General features: G+C 42.9%; 1 protein-coding gene across 5 annotated transcripts in view; it reads left to right on the forward strand.

The window, feature by feature from the left end:
- Positions 1-16,015, forward strand: part of LOC105017552 (MAM domain-containing glycosylphosphatidylinositol anchor protein 2) — a 200,573-nt gene that overhangs the window by 136,736 nt on the left and 47,822 nt on the right. For 3 of the 5 annotated variants that reach the window (XM_020056496.2, XM_020056497.2, XM_020056498.2), the window contains exon 9: positions 2,432-2,752. In XM_020056496.2, the coding sequence (XP_019912055.2) occupies positions 2,432-2,752 (321 nt within the window). The remainder of the gene's footprint in view (positions 1-2,431; positions 2,753-16,015) is intronic. The other 2 variants (XM_020056499.2, XM_013138468.3) reach the window with 1 other exon arrangement.

Raw genomic sequence — 16,015 nt, forward strand, 5'->3', positions numbered from 1 at the left:
TGTACAATATCATACTGTCAAATACAGGACATAATTGCTATCCATAGTAGTAACCATAACTGGTAACCACATACTGTAAGATGGGGTGTGATCACTGGCAATGTCTTTCAACATGAAGCAGGATGGACAGCAAGGCAGAAGAGGCAATCAGACCGCACTTTGACAGGCTCAAAACCTCAGACTGATCTGCTCTGAACCATCACAAGCTACATCTTTGTTGAAAAAAAGCAGGCTTGGACATGGCCAAACCTCATCATTGTGGGCGCAATATCATTGGCCAATGTGCAACTTTCCAACTGCCTGGGCAATGTGGGAGAAACAAATCCATGTGTTCAGTCACAATTAAAGATGGACTGGTAGGACGTAAGCCACTTTGGGTCTGTAACATTTCCCATATTCAGAATTGAGTTCAGGAAAGTTTTTGGGACAATCCCAGATTTCTGACACTACCTGCCCCCATAATCTCCTTTCGTCAACTCTGGTGAGCAATTATTTTCATCATGGAGGTGGAAGGTCTATGAGCGCCATCCCCATGACCATGTCACCCTCCTTCAGTCCATGGATAAGCTGTGGAATGACATCACTGGTGATCAGTGTCAGGTTAGGATTTGCCGTGCCAAAATGTTTTTTACTCACTGCATTTATTTTGAAGTGGACATGACCAAATGTTAAAGATATAATTTAAGCATATAAGTGTGGTGTATGCAAAATAAATTTTTCCATTTCTTACTCACAGTATTTGTTACATTTGATTAGATGAGAAACGTATGCTGCAATAGAAGAATTTTATTTTTATTTCATTGATCATACTTCTGGTTATCGGACAGAAATTAATGTGCTGTAATGTACTGTAACAGATTACCTTCAGAGTCATTTTGAAACATGAATCTTGCATCGTTTGTTCTTGGACTAAAAGGTTGTTACAATGACTGAACTGAACCCATGTACTCGTTTTATTTCACAAAAATGGAATTCTTGAATCAATGATCTTGTGGTGAAACCAGATGAATGCACAATCAGTTCTTTTGAACACTTGCTGTGATCACGTAAAGCAACAAAAAAATAGTACCAAAGCAATTACCAAAAAAACTATAAATACTGTATTCAGTTTATCCAGCATAAACCAACACCAGTGACTGAAGACATTCTGAATAAATAACCCATTATAAAACAAGTTGACAAGGACAGTGATTTCATTCTTTCTGGGTCAAGTCACCCGTTATTTCATCATCATCATCACACAGATTCATTGGATGTGTTGTTGCAATATGGTTTCAGTTGACTGGGTGGAGTTTCGACCTGGTTTAAGTCCATGGAGGGGTCGTGATATGGGAAGCTTGAGCTTTGGTGTGATCACTGGGGTTTGTTGGGTGTGAATTCATGACTGCTGGCATTGATTGTATTGTTTATTTGAAACAGAGCCTGCAACTGGTTCCCTGGGTTCACACACACACACACACACACACACACAACACATACTAAATGGCTGTGTTTTATAGGCAGGTGTGCTAATTAGACACGTTTACTGTGTCCAACCCACTTGATTACACTGGCAAATTGTTGGTGTGTGATCCAACCTGCCAGTGCCAGTGTGTTTTATCTTTAGCCACAGGACACACACACACACACACAGAGGGGAATCGATGGAGGCGTCTCAGTAGAAGTGCATTCTTTGGCCACAGCCTGCCTGTTTCATTACCTATTCCCTGCGTACTACTGAGATATACTGGTAGGGAATCATTTTGTTGTGCTGCCCTCCCAGGGACAATGCATCCTTCACCAGGTAGGCAGAGGGGAAGTTATTTGTTGAGACGTTTGTATCCTTCGAATTCGTCAAATTTGTTATTTGACTGGGATTGTGTGGTTTCTTAATGTCAGGTCATAATTTTTTCACCAGAGGTTCCACTCACCTGTGTAATCTGGGAAACTAAAGGTTGATGATGATGATGATGATGATGGACATGGTAGCCATAGAAACTGACTGTGTCTGGTTGGCGTTCTCTTCTGCCTCATGTCTTCCGGGTCACAGCAGGAGTAGAGGACAAACAACCTAAGCCCTAATAAGTAACATTTTATCAGAAGCAGGCACAGTAAATCATGTTTCAGAGACATTTTAGTTGATTCCTCTGCTTGACCTTGGCCTGTGACGCCTGCTTGCTCGCTTGCTCATAAATGCATTGACCAAGCTAACAGCCCTCACTCTCGTTGCCGTGTTTCTCACCTCTCGCGGTGTGTAGCCAAAACTCAGCTGGTAGGAACATGTGTATGCGGCCAAGACTTCGCTGCACCCAAATGCCATCAAGTTCACCGCGAGCATGGATGCTCATCCGCTTTCGCAATCACACCTACCCTGTACCACCCCCCCACCCCACCCCCCCGTCGACCGTTCCCCTCTTACCCCGCCAGCCGACTTTCTAGAGCCCCATATCAGTCCCTCTTCTGTTTTTCCCTTTCTTAGTTCCCCCAAGCCTGTCAGTGCCGCGGGGCAAGAGCCCCCTGGTGGTTCGTGAGGGCGACACAGTGGAGCTGGAGTGTCTGGTTTCAGGGAAGCCCAAGCCCATTATCTTGTGGTCGCGGGCCGACAAGGAGGCGCCGATGCCGGATGGGAGCATGCAGTCGGAGAGCTACGACGGCGTGCTACGGATCGTCAACGTGTCCAGGGAGATGACGGGCTCCTATCGCTGCCAGACCAGCCAGTTCAACGGGTTCAACGTGAAGCCCAGGGAAGCCGTGGTGGAGCTCATCGTCCAATGTAAGTCGCTTTCCGTTGTTTGTTTGGGGAGTGGCTGGGGTGGGGAGGGGTTGTGTCCAGGACCCCTGTTCGGTGGGTTTTTGGGTGCCTGTGTCTTTTGTGTTTCCCTTTTTGCATGTTTGTCTCAGACAATCACCGTTGTTCCTTTTTGCGCTAGGTCACCCTCTCGGTTCTCAGGCGCCTCTTATTCTTTCTGCTGGCAGCTCGTCCGTGGCGCTCCGACCCGAACGCGTTTTGAGGGGGACGGTTTGTGGTCGGTCCTGTCCGTCAGTTGCGCTGTCCGGCCTCTAAAACGGAGGCAGCGCTCCATTTCGTTGGCCCCCTTTCAGCCTCTGAGCCTCCGCAGACACGGACGGAGGGCTGTGCTGCTGACGTATGGGGGCACATAGGCTCTCCGAGATGCCATGAGGTTGACGTCTTAGTGGGGAGCCGGCGAGAGGTGGATGAGTGCACCTGGAATGAGCTCGCCGGCTCAGCGGCCTTCAGAATGGTCCCTTAACTCCAGTAGTGGCCTGTTCTCCCCCACCCCCCCCCCCCCCGCCGCCGAAACCCCACTCCTCATTAAGATGTGACATTCAAAGATGGCTTAACGACTAATTAGCGGAAGGCTAATTTATTCCCGCTAGTATTCATTTTGTATTCATTTATGTAGATTTGAGTGGAATATTTAAAATCAAAGACATGGATTCAAAGCAGTGTCACTCCTTCACAGGGACATACGTTTTGCAGGAGAAAAAAAAAGAGAGAGAATTTGAGAATAAGGGAAATTAAAGCAACCCAAGCATGGTGAATTCATACAGTTTCTCTGGCAAGTGATTTTATGAAATGAGAAAACATAGGGAAAGGGTTGACTCTGGGACTGTGTTGCATGAATTCAGATTGGTCTATTGTTATCGGCACTTCAAAGATTTCATGTCTGTAATCCCCATTGTTTTTCTGCGTGGCCCAGTTACACTAGTTTGTTTGTTTGGTCGTCACACCCTCCAATCAAAACTTCTATTTACATTCCATCTAAAGCCAAGAAAATCATAACTAACCGGATCACCACTAATAGAAGAGGCTCAACTGAAAGTTGTTCTTGGTTCAAGAATAGCCTTCACGAGTACACTGTAAACATGCCATCATTTGACTCAGTAAACAATTTTTGGGCACATTTTTTAATTATAAATCTCTAAATGACTCTAATGTAGAGTCAAAAGTTCCCACGGTGCTTGGGGAAATGGTGGCTTTTCTATTTTAATGTTTTTTTCCAGGCATTGTTTAACTATGGCCATCATGTCTGTATTGCCGTTAATGAGTGGGATCTGTGAGGAAAATGAATGATGTTTTGATGTGCTTTGAAGACTAAACACTTTTCTCATAGACTTTTTTGTGATTATGAGGCGGTGCATGACGGCTACGCACCGATGCCATGTCTTAAACGGTCAAAGGAAGATGTGTGGCAAGCAATTAGTGGTCTACTGTAAATTGGGACACCTCTGGAATCAGGCATGCTCACTAAAGAAATAATTAACCCTGGATTAAGAAACACAATCAGATTTTTGTCTAAAGATTCGGTTTACACATTCTTTTGAGAATCCCAATTTCTGTCTGTGGATGTTCTATAGATGGTAATAATATTAACAAACTATCAACAAACTATATGTTGATAAGCAGCTGCTTGCTGAGGTTAGTGTTAGGTTTAGAATAAGGTTTCGGGTAAGGGTAAAAGTCAGGATTAGAATAAAGGTTAGGGTAAGGGTCAGGTTTTCTAGATAGATAGTGAAAGTGTTTATAGATAATCTGTAGAGCGTCTACAGACATTCTTTTGGGACTCTCAAAATAAAGTGCTACCAAAGATCCTGCCTGACTCCTATCTGAGGGTTCTATCTGTCTTCCATCCAGGATTTCCATCTAATCCAAAGTTCTATGTGGCTTCTATATCAGAGTTCTTTCTGACTTCAATCCCTCTTTATAAAAGGCATCAAAATCTATCACACATTCTGAATGCCTACTTCGAGATGAATAAGAAAGGTCTGTACTCTCTTTCTTTCTGCTTTTTCATTCTTTCCAAAGGAGATGAATGAATGCGGTCTCTCTTTTCTCCATTCTTCCCTCCGTGGAGAGCAATTTACGCCCACCAGCAGCGATAGGTCACTACGGTCCAGTCTTCCTTTGCATCGCTCGGCGGCGGCTGCAAGACGCCTCCCATTCCCCAGATCGTTTGTCTTAGGGCAGCACAATTAGATCGAAAACAAAAGCAAACAAGATAACAATCAGGCCGTAACTCAAAGGCCTGTCCAGAAGCTTTTTAGCAACCCTCTGCAATCAATCGCATTCATGAAAATATATCTTAGGCAGCAGGCGTGCCCGTGCTTCCTGAAGAGGAGGCCAGACATGCTGCTTCTCCTCATCAAGAAAAACATGCAGATCAAAGATAAGACGAACATTTGTCCCTAAATGATTGTTACTCTAAGACAATATGAAGAAAAGAAAAAACGATCCAGGGTCTTTCGATGTTAAATAGATCCACATCAAACCCTAAGAACTAATAGCAGCAAAAGGTTAGATAAAAGGTTTTGTATATTCAAACAAAATACAAAAGGTTTCCTATATTCAAACAAACACTCTGAACTATTTTCAAAGACATTTTTGGGAGACTGATATTCACCAAGTGCACAAAGTATTTTTGCCAATGAGACTGTAAATTGTACATCATCTCTTCCAATTAAACATGACTCCTGCTGGCGGCTAATACCTTACATTGAAATTGCCTCTGCCTTTAACATACGAATAACCTGAATTGAAAGGTTTGACAAAAGAAACAGGTCTCCGTGTACAACTACCCCAGTTACATCCAAACAGAGTAAATATATATTCCCTCACACACACACATGCAAAACCAAAAACATTCTCCCACACTTCAGCCAGATCATGCTTGTTTTTTAATAACCACTACCTCCCAGAACCATAGCATTTGTTCTAATTCTGAGGGTATACGTTACCCATTTCCTAGTGAAACGGCCTGTTAATATCACATATAAATCATGTCCACGTCAGTTCCTTCTACAAAAGATGCTCTGTTCCCGCTTGTCGCACTGACAACTTCCTGAATGTCAAAGCATCATGGCCCGTCCAGTCCATTCAATCAGTGAGTGTTGTGGGAGCAACTTTTTCAGAACCATATTCAGACAGGCCCAACTGGCACACAGACTGGGCTGAACAAAGCACGTTCATTGCCGATCCCAGTGTGTTAGGATATATATATATATATATATATATATATATATATATATATATATATATATATAATTTTGTAATATATTAAAAATAATAATTCACTATTGCTATCGAAACATGTTTGCTTTGGCAACTGTGGCAACCATTCATTCAGGCAAATAAAGCACCGATTGAATTGGCCTGAATTTAATAATTCATATGATGTGATGTGTTCTTGAACACCAAACAGTGTCAGATGAAGGTCCTCCACCTGTATAAAGAGCCTTGAAGGACAGTAGCCATAAAAGAAAAGAGGGTTATTGTATTATGAAGCACACATTGCATACAGCTGGACTGTAACACCGAATTGTAGCAGAGTTTCTATAATGTACTCAAAATGTTTCAGATATGTTCCAATCCGGGGCCCTTTTAAAGACAAATTAGTCATCCACGACCACACACACCTAAGCAACGACACTTGAAGGATTCACACTAGCGGCCTTTCGGGTTGCTAGGCCAACGCTCTAACCATTCCGCTCTACGGGACAAACACGTTACTGAAATATAGTCCCAACCCTCTCCTGTCCTCTCCTCCTCCCTCATTCTCTCCTGGCCAGTCTCCCGCGGCGTCGGAGCGAGGCCAGTCCCTCTGAGATCTTCCTCCTCGCCTGCTCCTCCAGACCGCAGCGGGAAACGGCAGCAGCATGCCGTCTGCGGAGCCGTTTCTTTCTCCCGGCTCTCTCTTCTCTCGTCCTCCTTTCCTCTCTCCTAGATCCCCCTCTCATTGCTCCCGACTCTTTGCTCTCTCTCTTTCTGCTCCTCCACTCCTCTTTCCCCTTTACTCTGCACTCCTTTTTCCTCTTTCACTCATCCCTCTCCTGTCTCTACCCCTTCACTCCTCCTCCTCTCTCCTTCCTCTCCTTTACCTCCCTCGCTTTCCTCTTTGGTTTCCCCTCTCCCCTCTTCCTCCCAGTCCCTGAGCACAGCTGCCTATGTTTATATTTCCCATGTCCCCCTTCTGCTGTGTCTCATCACCACCATGCTATGCCCGTTGCTGCTGTGATTCTTGCCCCAAGCAGAGCAGCGGCTCCAACTGACGTACATCAAAAGACACGCAGAGGGGGATAAAGAGACTGTTGTCTGAAAAATAGCAAATAATGGACAAAATTAGGCAATTCTTCTTTTTAATTAATTTTCCTTTCTGCGTCAATAAAGGCGAGAACGACAGCCCCCCCGGGGGCTACACTTTAAAATCAATCATATTATCACCCTCGACTAACAGCACGCCTTTCAACAGCAAATTAATCTACACGCATTACGTTCCAAAACAAGGCCTGGCTACAATGCTGAATTTGGCGCCTTGCATTTTATGATCCTCGTTTTTTTCTAGAACTATATGGAGTTGATCAGCAGCGTCAAAGAAACGCCATTGGCACAGCAGCAAAGGTCAGTCAATGTGTCATTTGTAAACAGGAGGTGGATACAGAGCCGTTTACCAGTCGATGTTGGAAGTAAACCTATTAGTGATTCTATGAAACCCGCAATTTATGATTAGCATAAACTGAATACTTTTCAGTTAATTAATATTCCCTCTCTAAAAGTCTAACAACTCTATGGTAATGCAGACCCTGCTGTCAGAAGTTGATTGTTTCCGTTCTCTCTGGCCTTGGTTGGGAAAGGCTAACAGGGGTGTGTTGAAGCGGAGCCCCATTGTTAGTCTGCATTATTCAACAACGCACGGAGACTCATTACGAAAAGCTAAATGATCGTTAAATATTCCGTCGGTTTGACTCGTGGATTACTTTTTGGTCCTGTGTCACAACTCAGCCTCGGAACACGTGGAATGTTCTAAGGTTGCACCCATGGTAAGTGCTCCTGAATTGTCTTTAGGTGAACGGTCAATATTTCTGTGTTGCCGGCGTGCGTGTTTCCCCCGGAGGCTATGGAAAAGTCGATGCGGCCAGAAAACACGTGCCCATATGACAATGTGTTGGATGCTGGCTTGGAATGGATGTTATAAATCTGGGTTGTACCAGTGTACCGAACAGCCATTAAGGGGTTATCAACAGCCACTGGCTGAAGGGTTGGGGGGGTTTTAAGGGAAGGACTGGGGGGGGGGGCAGAAAGGAAGATAGAAGGTTGTCTCCAGCAGTGTGTTCCCACTGGGCAAGTGTCTACTTCCTGTCACTCCCAAATGGAAGTGTCAGAAGTCAAGGGAAATTAAATCTGAATGCCAAGCTCTGACTCCCCAACAATATGTATGTACACACAAACTCATACACACACACACAAACACACACACACATCCACTGCGTTTATTTGCGGGTGATGTAGATACGTACTCTGATAGAAATATCTAAAGCACGGCGCGTCGTCTACAGGGAAATGATATCCAAATGCTGACGTTTACTTTTGTCAAACCTGTTAGCTACTGTCTGCCTGGCAACACGGACCCAGGCGATGGCCGTGCGCGCAGTGTTTCTTCCCCCAGTGTGACTGTGAGTACTGAACTCTTGTCCTTTCTGATGAGTTCCTGCACATTACGTTCACACACCCCGTGCCATTACCACAGAGCCCCAATGTTCATCCCCAAAACGTTGACACGTACAGTACAGGTGCAGAAACACCAAAACACGCACACGTTAATCACACACGATCCCTCCGAATGTGTGACTTCGCAGCGACCCAGCTGGCTTCCCCATCCGCCCTCGCTAAGCTAAGAAGCCAGCAGTTGAAGTGTGCTGCCGTTCAGGGAATATCAGAGATCCTCTGTACCGCTTCACCCTCGTCAAGCAGCTGTTCCAATGCAGGAGGAGTGTGGAGATATGGTCGTAGAGCCCTTGTTACCTTTCGAAAGGCTTTTCTTTTTTTCGTCCATTTGACACAGCTTCTTTACTCATTTGTCTTTGTGCGAAAATGGAACCGCACTTACCGCAATTCAGTCTAGTGCCACTCAGCCAGGCTACGGAGCATAAGGCCCAGTTTGCATCCACTGTACACAGGCCTGCAGTTTTAATGTAATAGGCATAGATTCGGTCCGGACTCCATTCTTCTTCACTGTGCTTATTGTTTCCCTCTGCAAAAGCACAGGCCTGTTTCAATTGTGGGAGGTGCGGTTTGCTGTTTACATTGAGCAGAGAAAAAAGTAGTCCCCCATCTCATCTGCACGGACACATTGGTAAATATACACACACACACACACACACACATGCATTCACAGGGTGAGATCAGACTACAGGCGCCGCTCTAATCTTTTCTCTGACACAACCACAATAATATACACTGTCCTGAGACATTCTTTCTGTTTGTTCCTCTAATCCTTTGTTAGGTTATTCAGTTCACATGCCTACTTAGCAGGCAGCTAGTCCAACTTACCACGGTGGTTCGTTTAATTTATCATATAAGTCATTCATAAAAACCTTGGTTCTGTGAGGCTAGGGACAGGGGGCTGGGGGGCACGAAAACAAAAATGTCCTTTTGGATTATCGTCTTCATCCCTCATGTTGCTGTTGCCGCGCTGCCTTTCTCTTACCTCTGTCCCAGAGCACCTGCTACACACACGCAAATACACACGCAAACACGCCTCGCACGCGCGGGCACACATCACAGCAACATCAGTGCAGCTGATCCAGTCTAAACTGTGGCATATGCTAATTTGGGGCGATTAAGCCTCCTGTGTGTAATTGTCTTTGTCTCGTCTCTGTTGTTGTTTTAAAGGCTCCCTGTGACTTGTGTCGAACATCTGGATAGGCCTTAGAAAGGTGTCAAGTGAGAACATCGTTAGCAGAGATCGTTACAGATAAACACGCACAGGCCTTCACGCGAAATCTCCCACACGAACACATACGAACACACACGCTAACTCGCGTGCCCGCGCTCTCTCTTTCAGTGAAATTAAATGGGGATTTATTGTCATGACAAAATTTTTTTACAGTGCGCAGCAATTCGAAAATGAGACAATTAAATAATTAATAATGAACAAAAGTGAAAGAAACTAAAATAATCAGGAATTCTGAACACTCGTTGCCACCACAAAATATGAAAACATTTCGAATGTTATATTATAAAATATGAAAATATTAATGGCAAGGAGAATAAATTAGTTTAAATGAGAGTTGTCTGTGCTCTACTGGTTCCTCTTTTCTCATGGCAGTGGGTCACAAATGTAGCTGCTGTTGTTGTGTGTTGTGGTACATGCATTGGAAAGGAGATTAGGAAGATTTTTTCTCTCAACAGAAGGGCTATGTTGAATGAGGCTGTACAAAGTCAAGGCCTTTCGTATTATCGATCAGTCACAGTGGGCAGGTATTGCGACACTGTGTTCTCCCTGTCTAAGGCAAACTAGCATTCCCATTTGCTCTGTTTTGTTTGATTCTTAATGCCAAAGACCTGCTGTTTGTGGAAGCCATTCAGTTGAAGTTACCCTACAGTGTTGATGCTTAGGCTAAGGTAGGTGTGATTCTAAGTTGCACTAGGACAAGAGTAGGTAACTCCAGTCCCGAAGGGCCGAAACCTTTTTCGTTTTCATCCTCTCTAATTCAATCTTTCCAGGACAGAAGATCTCTACCACTGCTACAGGGCAACAATATCTGGCTCGAATTTTCATCCGTGATCCTGGCATCTGTCGTTTTTTTTTAACATTGTTTGTCTTGTTGAGATTCAGTGTAATGGCCCACACATCACAGGATTTCTACAAATGATCTAGAGGCTGCTGGAGGCCCTCCTTGGTTTGGGATAAAAAACAAACATGAGATCATCTGCAAAATTACGTAGCCCCGGAGATGACCGTTCATTTTATTACTCGCATGCTTGCTTTACTAAGTTGCATGCTCACTTTACTAAGTTGCATACTTGCTTTACTAAATTGCATGCTTGCTTTACTAAGTTGCATGCTTGCTTTACTAAGTTGCATGCTCGCTTTACTAAGTTGCATGCTCGCTTTACTAAGTTGCATGCTTGCTTTACTAAGTTGAATGCTCGCATTACTAAGTCGCTCGTGTGCTTTAAGTCACACACGCGCTTTAGTAAGATGTCCATTGCAATGCTTTCAGTACTTTCAATGAGTGAAACAGTTCACAAGTGTAATATAATAGCTAGATGACTATACATTCTTATCTTGTAATACGTAATACACAAGTAGGATATTCTAGGCCCTAACTGAGCACTGAAATGCCATTAGTCGCACTGAATTGCAGTTAGTTGGGCATGCAGTGGGGGCATGCTCGTTAGTAAAGTGCATCCCCTACTTTAGTGTGCATGCGTACTATACAACTTTTTTGCCCTCCATGTCCTCTCCAGGGCTCTGTTTAAAATAAAACGTAGAAAGCGTGACGTCACTGAAAGCGGTTCTAGTGCCTTTGCCAATTCATTGATATAGATGTTGAAAAGAGCGAGGCTCAATTTATCTCATCCCCTGGCATTGTGTATTTATTAACACTTAACCATACGCTTGTTGTTTGTGTACATTCATTTTTTTTAACATGAAAATTGCTTTAGGTTAACCTTGGTTTGTTAGAATGTGAAGGATGTATACATAGTATTGTTTATCTATAGTTGACATGGTCTTAGTAGCATCTTAAGCACCGAGCTCCGGTACATATGTACATAAATAATTATGTTTGCATGTTTTTTTTTCATGTACCGCAGGGTTTTTCTTGGCTCAAAATTAATCAAAGGTGGTAGTCCAACCCTCGCTACACCCTCCTCTGTGATATACTTTATATAATGTGGCTACACACTTTAAAAAGACAACTATTATAGTGTTAAATCTGTACTGTTGTCCATTTGAGCAGCTAATACACACTACAATGTCCTCCCTAATAGCAACCAAAATACAAGAAATACAGTACCTCACAAAAGTGAGTACACCCCTCACATTTTTGTAAATATTTGATTATATCTTTTCATGTGACAACACTGAAGAAATGACACTTTGCTACAATGTAAAGTAGTGAGTGTACAGCTTGTATAACAGTGTAAATTTGCTGTCCCCTCAAAATAACACAACACACAGCCATTAATGTCGAAACCGCTGGCAACAAAAGTGAGTACACCCCTAAGTGAAAATGTCCTAGTAGGCTATTTTGTTTAAGAAATGCATCAAAATATTATGTACACAATAGCACCTTTTGTTTTAACTTTGTGGCCAGTTCTTGAGGAGGAATTGCCTGAAGTGCGACAGCAGTCGGATGTAGAGGAGTACACTGGTGCTGAGGAAGAAAAAACGTCTAGTTTTCTTACCTTTGTGTGATGCGCTTTCTGGTGCCCAGAGCTACGCCCTAGTGAGTCCCGCTCAGAAAAGAAATCCAGGATCAGGCTGTTTCCCAGCGGACCTCATCACCGTCATCTACCGTCCTCTGACCTCGAACTGCTCAGGTCATGATCTGACCCTCATCTGTCTCCTGAGGATGCAGCCTTCAAAGACTTGGCCTCGGTTGCCTGAGCAGTTATGATTATTGCTTGCTTGTTGCTTTTACAAGCAATTTGATATTCTATGAACGCGCTATAGAAGTTCAATACATAATTAGTATTATATATGGGCTGTCGTACAGTATTTTGGTGAGAAGCCGGTTTGACATTTGCTCAGGATATTGTTTTCACTGAGCAAATGTTTGAATCTGCTGTCTACTGAGACAAGGTTTATCCATATCCACTGTATTTATACAGAAAAGCATTATTTGGTCTTTTAGCTCTGTACTCCTAACAATTACTATGATTTGTTTCACCTTTATTATGAGTTTAAAGTATTGATTCTCAGCATTTATTTGAGGGTATTTGTGTACATATTGGTTTCAACATTTGGCAATAAAAGCACTTATTTTCCACTATTAAAATGAACCAAATGTATTGGGTCAATTGGCTTGACATGGGTTTGTGGTTAATCAATGCATGTTCCGTCACACTATTTGTGCAGGCATAAGAGAGCTGTCAATACATAGTCTTGATTCTAGGCTTTGCATTTGCCATTGGATTCTGCTATTGGTGCCTGTCAACATGAGGACTGAAGCCAGTCCTTTAATAGTGGACAATGTGACAATGGGTTAGGGTTAGTGTAGACTGAGGGTGAAATTATAAGCCATTATAAGGGTGAAAAATCTGAAAAGAAAATATCAATAGTGTATGACCAAAGAATGCTCATTATACTGAAGCAATTATCAGCCCCAAAACACTTCTGTATGGTGCTTGCAATGCCAGGGTTGTGGATTTCATTCCCATGAATGGCAAATATAGAGAAAAACCCTTTGGAACATAATCATACCCCTTCACTTTCTCCACAGTGTGTAACGTCATAGACTTAGTTTGTAATTGATTAAATATACAGTGAGGGAAAAAAGTATTTGATCCCCAGCTGATTTTGTACGTTTGCCCACTGACATAGAAATTATCAGTCTATAATTTTAATGGTAGGTTTATTTGAACAGTGAGAGACAGAATAACAACAAACAAATCCTGAAAATTGCAGGTCAAAAATGATATAAAGTGATTTGCATTTTAATGAGTGAAATAAGTATTCAACCCCTCTGCAAAACATGACTTAGTACTAGGTGACAAAACCCTTGTTGCCAATCACAGTGGTCAGACGTTTCTTGTAGTTGGCCACCAGGTTTGCACACATCTCAAGAAGGATTTTGTCCCACTCCTCTTTGCAGATATTTTCCAGGTCATTAAGGTTTCAAAGCTAATGTTTGGCAACTTGAACCTTCAGCTCCCTCCACAGATTTTCTATAGGATTAAGGTCTGGAGACTTCTTGAGCCACTCCTTTGTTGCCGTGGCCGTGTTTTTTGGGTCATTGTCATGCTGGAATACCCATCCACGACCCATTTTCAATGCCCTTCCTGAGGGAAGGAGGTTCTCACCCAAGATTTGACGGTACATGGCCCTGTCCATCGTCCCTTTGATGCAGTGAACTTGTTCTGTCCCCTTAGCAGAAAAACACCCCCAAAGCATAAAGTTTCCACCTCCATGCTTCACGGTTGGGATGGTGTTCTTGGGGTTGTACTCATCCTTCTTCTTCCTCCAAACACGGCGAGTGGAGTTTAGACCAAAAAGCCCTGTTTTTGTCTCAACAGACCACATGACCTTCTCCCATGCCTCCTCTGAATCATTCAGATGTTCATTGGCTAACTTCACACGGGCCTGTACATGTGGTTTCTTGAGCAGGGGGTCCTTGCAGGCACTGCAGGATTTCAGTCCTTCACGGCGTAGTGTGTTGCCAATTGTTTTCTTGGTGACTATGGTCCCAGCTGCCTTGAGATCATTGACAAGATCCTCCCGTGTAGTTCTGGGCTGATTCCTCACTGTTGTCATGATCATGGCAAGTCCACGAAGTGAGATTTTGCATGGAGCCCCAGACAGAGGGAGATTGACAGTTAATTTGTGTTTCTTTCATTTGCAAATAATCACACCAACTGTTGTCACCTTTTCACCAAGCTGCTTGGCGATGGTCTTGTAGCCCATTCCATTTGGAATCTGATTGATTGATTGCTTCTGTAGACAGGTGTCTTTTATACAGGTAACAAACTGAGATTAGGAGCACTCCCTTTCTGATTGAGAGGGTCGAGTACTTATTTTACTCACTAAAATCCAAATGTATAAAATTTGACATGCGTTTCCTGGATTTTTTTATTTTTATTCAGTCTCTCACTGAAAACCCATAAAATCTCATGCACATAAGTATTTAGACCGTTTTCTTCGTTAAAACTCCAAATTGATCTCAGATGGATCCTGTGTAATTTAAACATACTTGAGGTGTCTGGAGTCCACCAGACATGATTTAGAAAGGCACAACGTTGTTTATTGAAAATATTAATATATTTTCACAGTGCATGTCAGAGCAAAAACCAAGGCATGATGACCAGCTCCATGTAGACCTATGGGAACAATAGGCATTGATCTGGGGGAGGTTACATCCCCTGGAAGTAACCTTTTACATATTTGGACATATGGATATGTAATCTCCTCAACACGTGACAGACAAAGTAACCCAATTTAACAATAAACACTGCTATATTATGCTTTGTAATCAATTATTAATCAAACATTTACAGAAATGCAGTTTCAAAGTATAGAAGAAATTCAACCCTAGGTTCAATTGCTGGTGTTGGCCCATTTGTCAGTAATAATACTATTTATGTAGCCATTTCTTGTAACTGTCTATAAGCCTTTTAAATCAACTGGGAGAAAGTTTTTGCCCACTCTTCTTTACATTACGGATTTAACTGTATTATGTTCAAGGGCTTTCTTCGCTCACGGCTTGCTTCAAGTCCCCCGACAGCATTTCAATAGCACTGAGATCTGGGCTTTGACTCAGCCATTCCATAATCCTCAGTTTTTTCTTTTCACATTTTGTTGTAGCCATTTTTTGACAGGTGGTCTCACATTCTCCTGAATAATTCTCTGTTACAATATTGAATTAATGGTTGACTCAATGATGGCAAGACCTGATGCAGCAAAGAAGCCCCAAACTATAATGCCACTGCCCCCATGCTTAACGATTGGTATGAGGTTCTTCAGTTTAAAGGCAGCGTTTTTATTTCACCAAGCATGGCAACCAACATTGGGGTCAAACAAATCTCCTGAGTAAAAGCCATATGACATGCTGCCTGAAGGACCCTGACAACATGAGGAAAAATATTATCTGGTGTAATTTGACAAAAATTAAACAATTAGACCTGAATGCCAAGCGCTTTGTCTGTCAAAAGCACCGTACCTCTTATCACCTGGTTGAAAGCATCCCTACGTTGAAGCAAGGTGGTGGGAGCATCATGCGATCGGGATGCTTTTCAGTGGCAGGAACTGGAAGATCAGGATTGAGAGAAGAATTGAGGGAAGAATGAATGGAACAAATACAGAGGTCTCTAAAGAAACCTGATCTAGATTACTCGGGACCTTTGTCCTGGTACAACTATTGTGGTCGGAAATGCAATTAGTAAATATATTCTTCAATATTTCAAAGTGTATCACCAAGATATCGATGCTTAATGCAGTACTCACTTTTTTCCAAATCAGCTTGTTTAGCCGACTCCAGTTAAAAGGGTTTAGTGTCTCCATGTGAGATCACTTTA

Source organism: Esox lucius, chromosome 18 (assembly GCF_011004845.1).
Source record: "Esox lucius isolate fEsoLuc1 chromosome 18, fEsoLuc1.pri, whole genome shotgun sequence".
Taxonomy (NCBI): domain Eukaryota; kingdom Metazoa; phylum Chordata; class Actinopteri; order Esociformes; family Esocidae; genus Esox; species Esox lucius.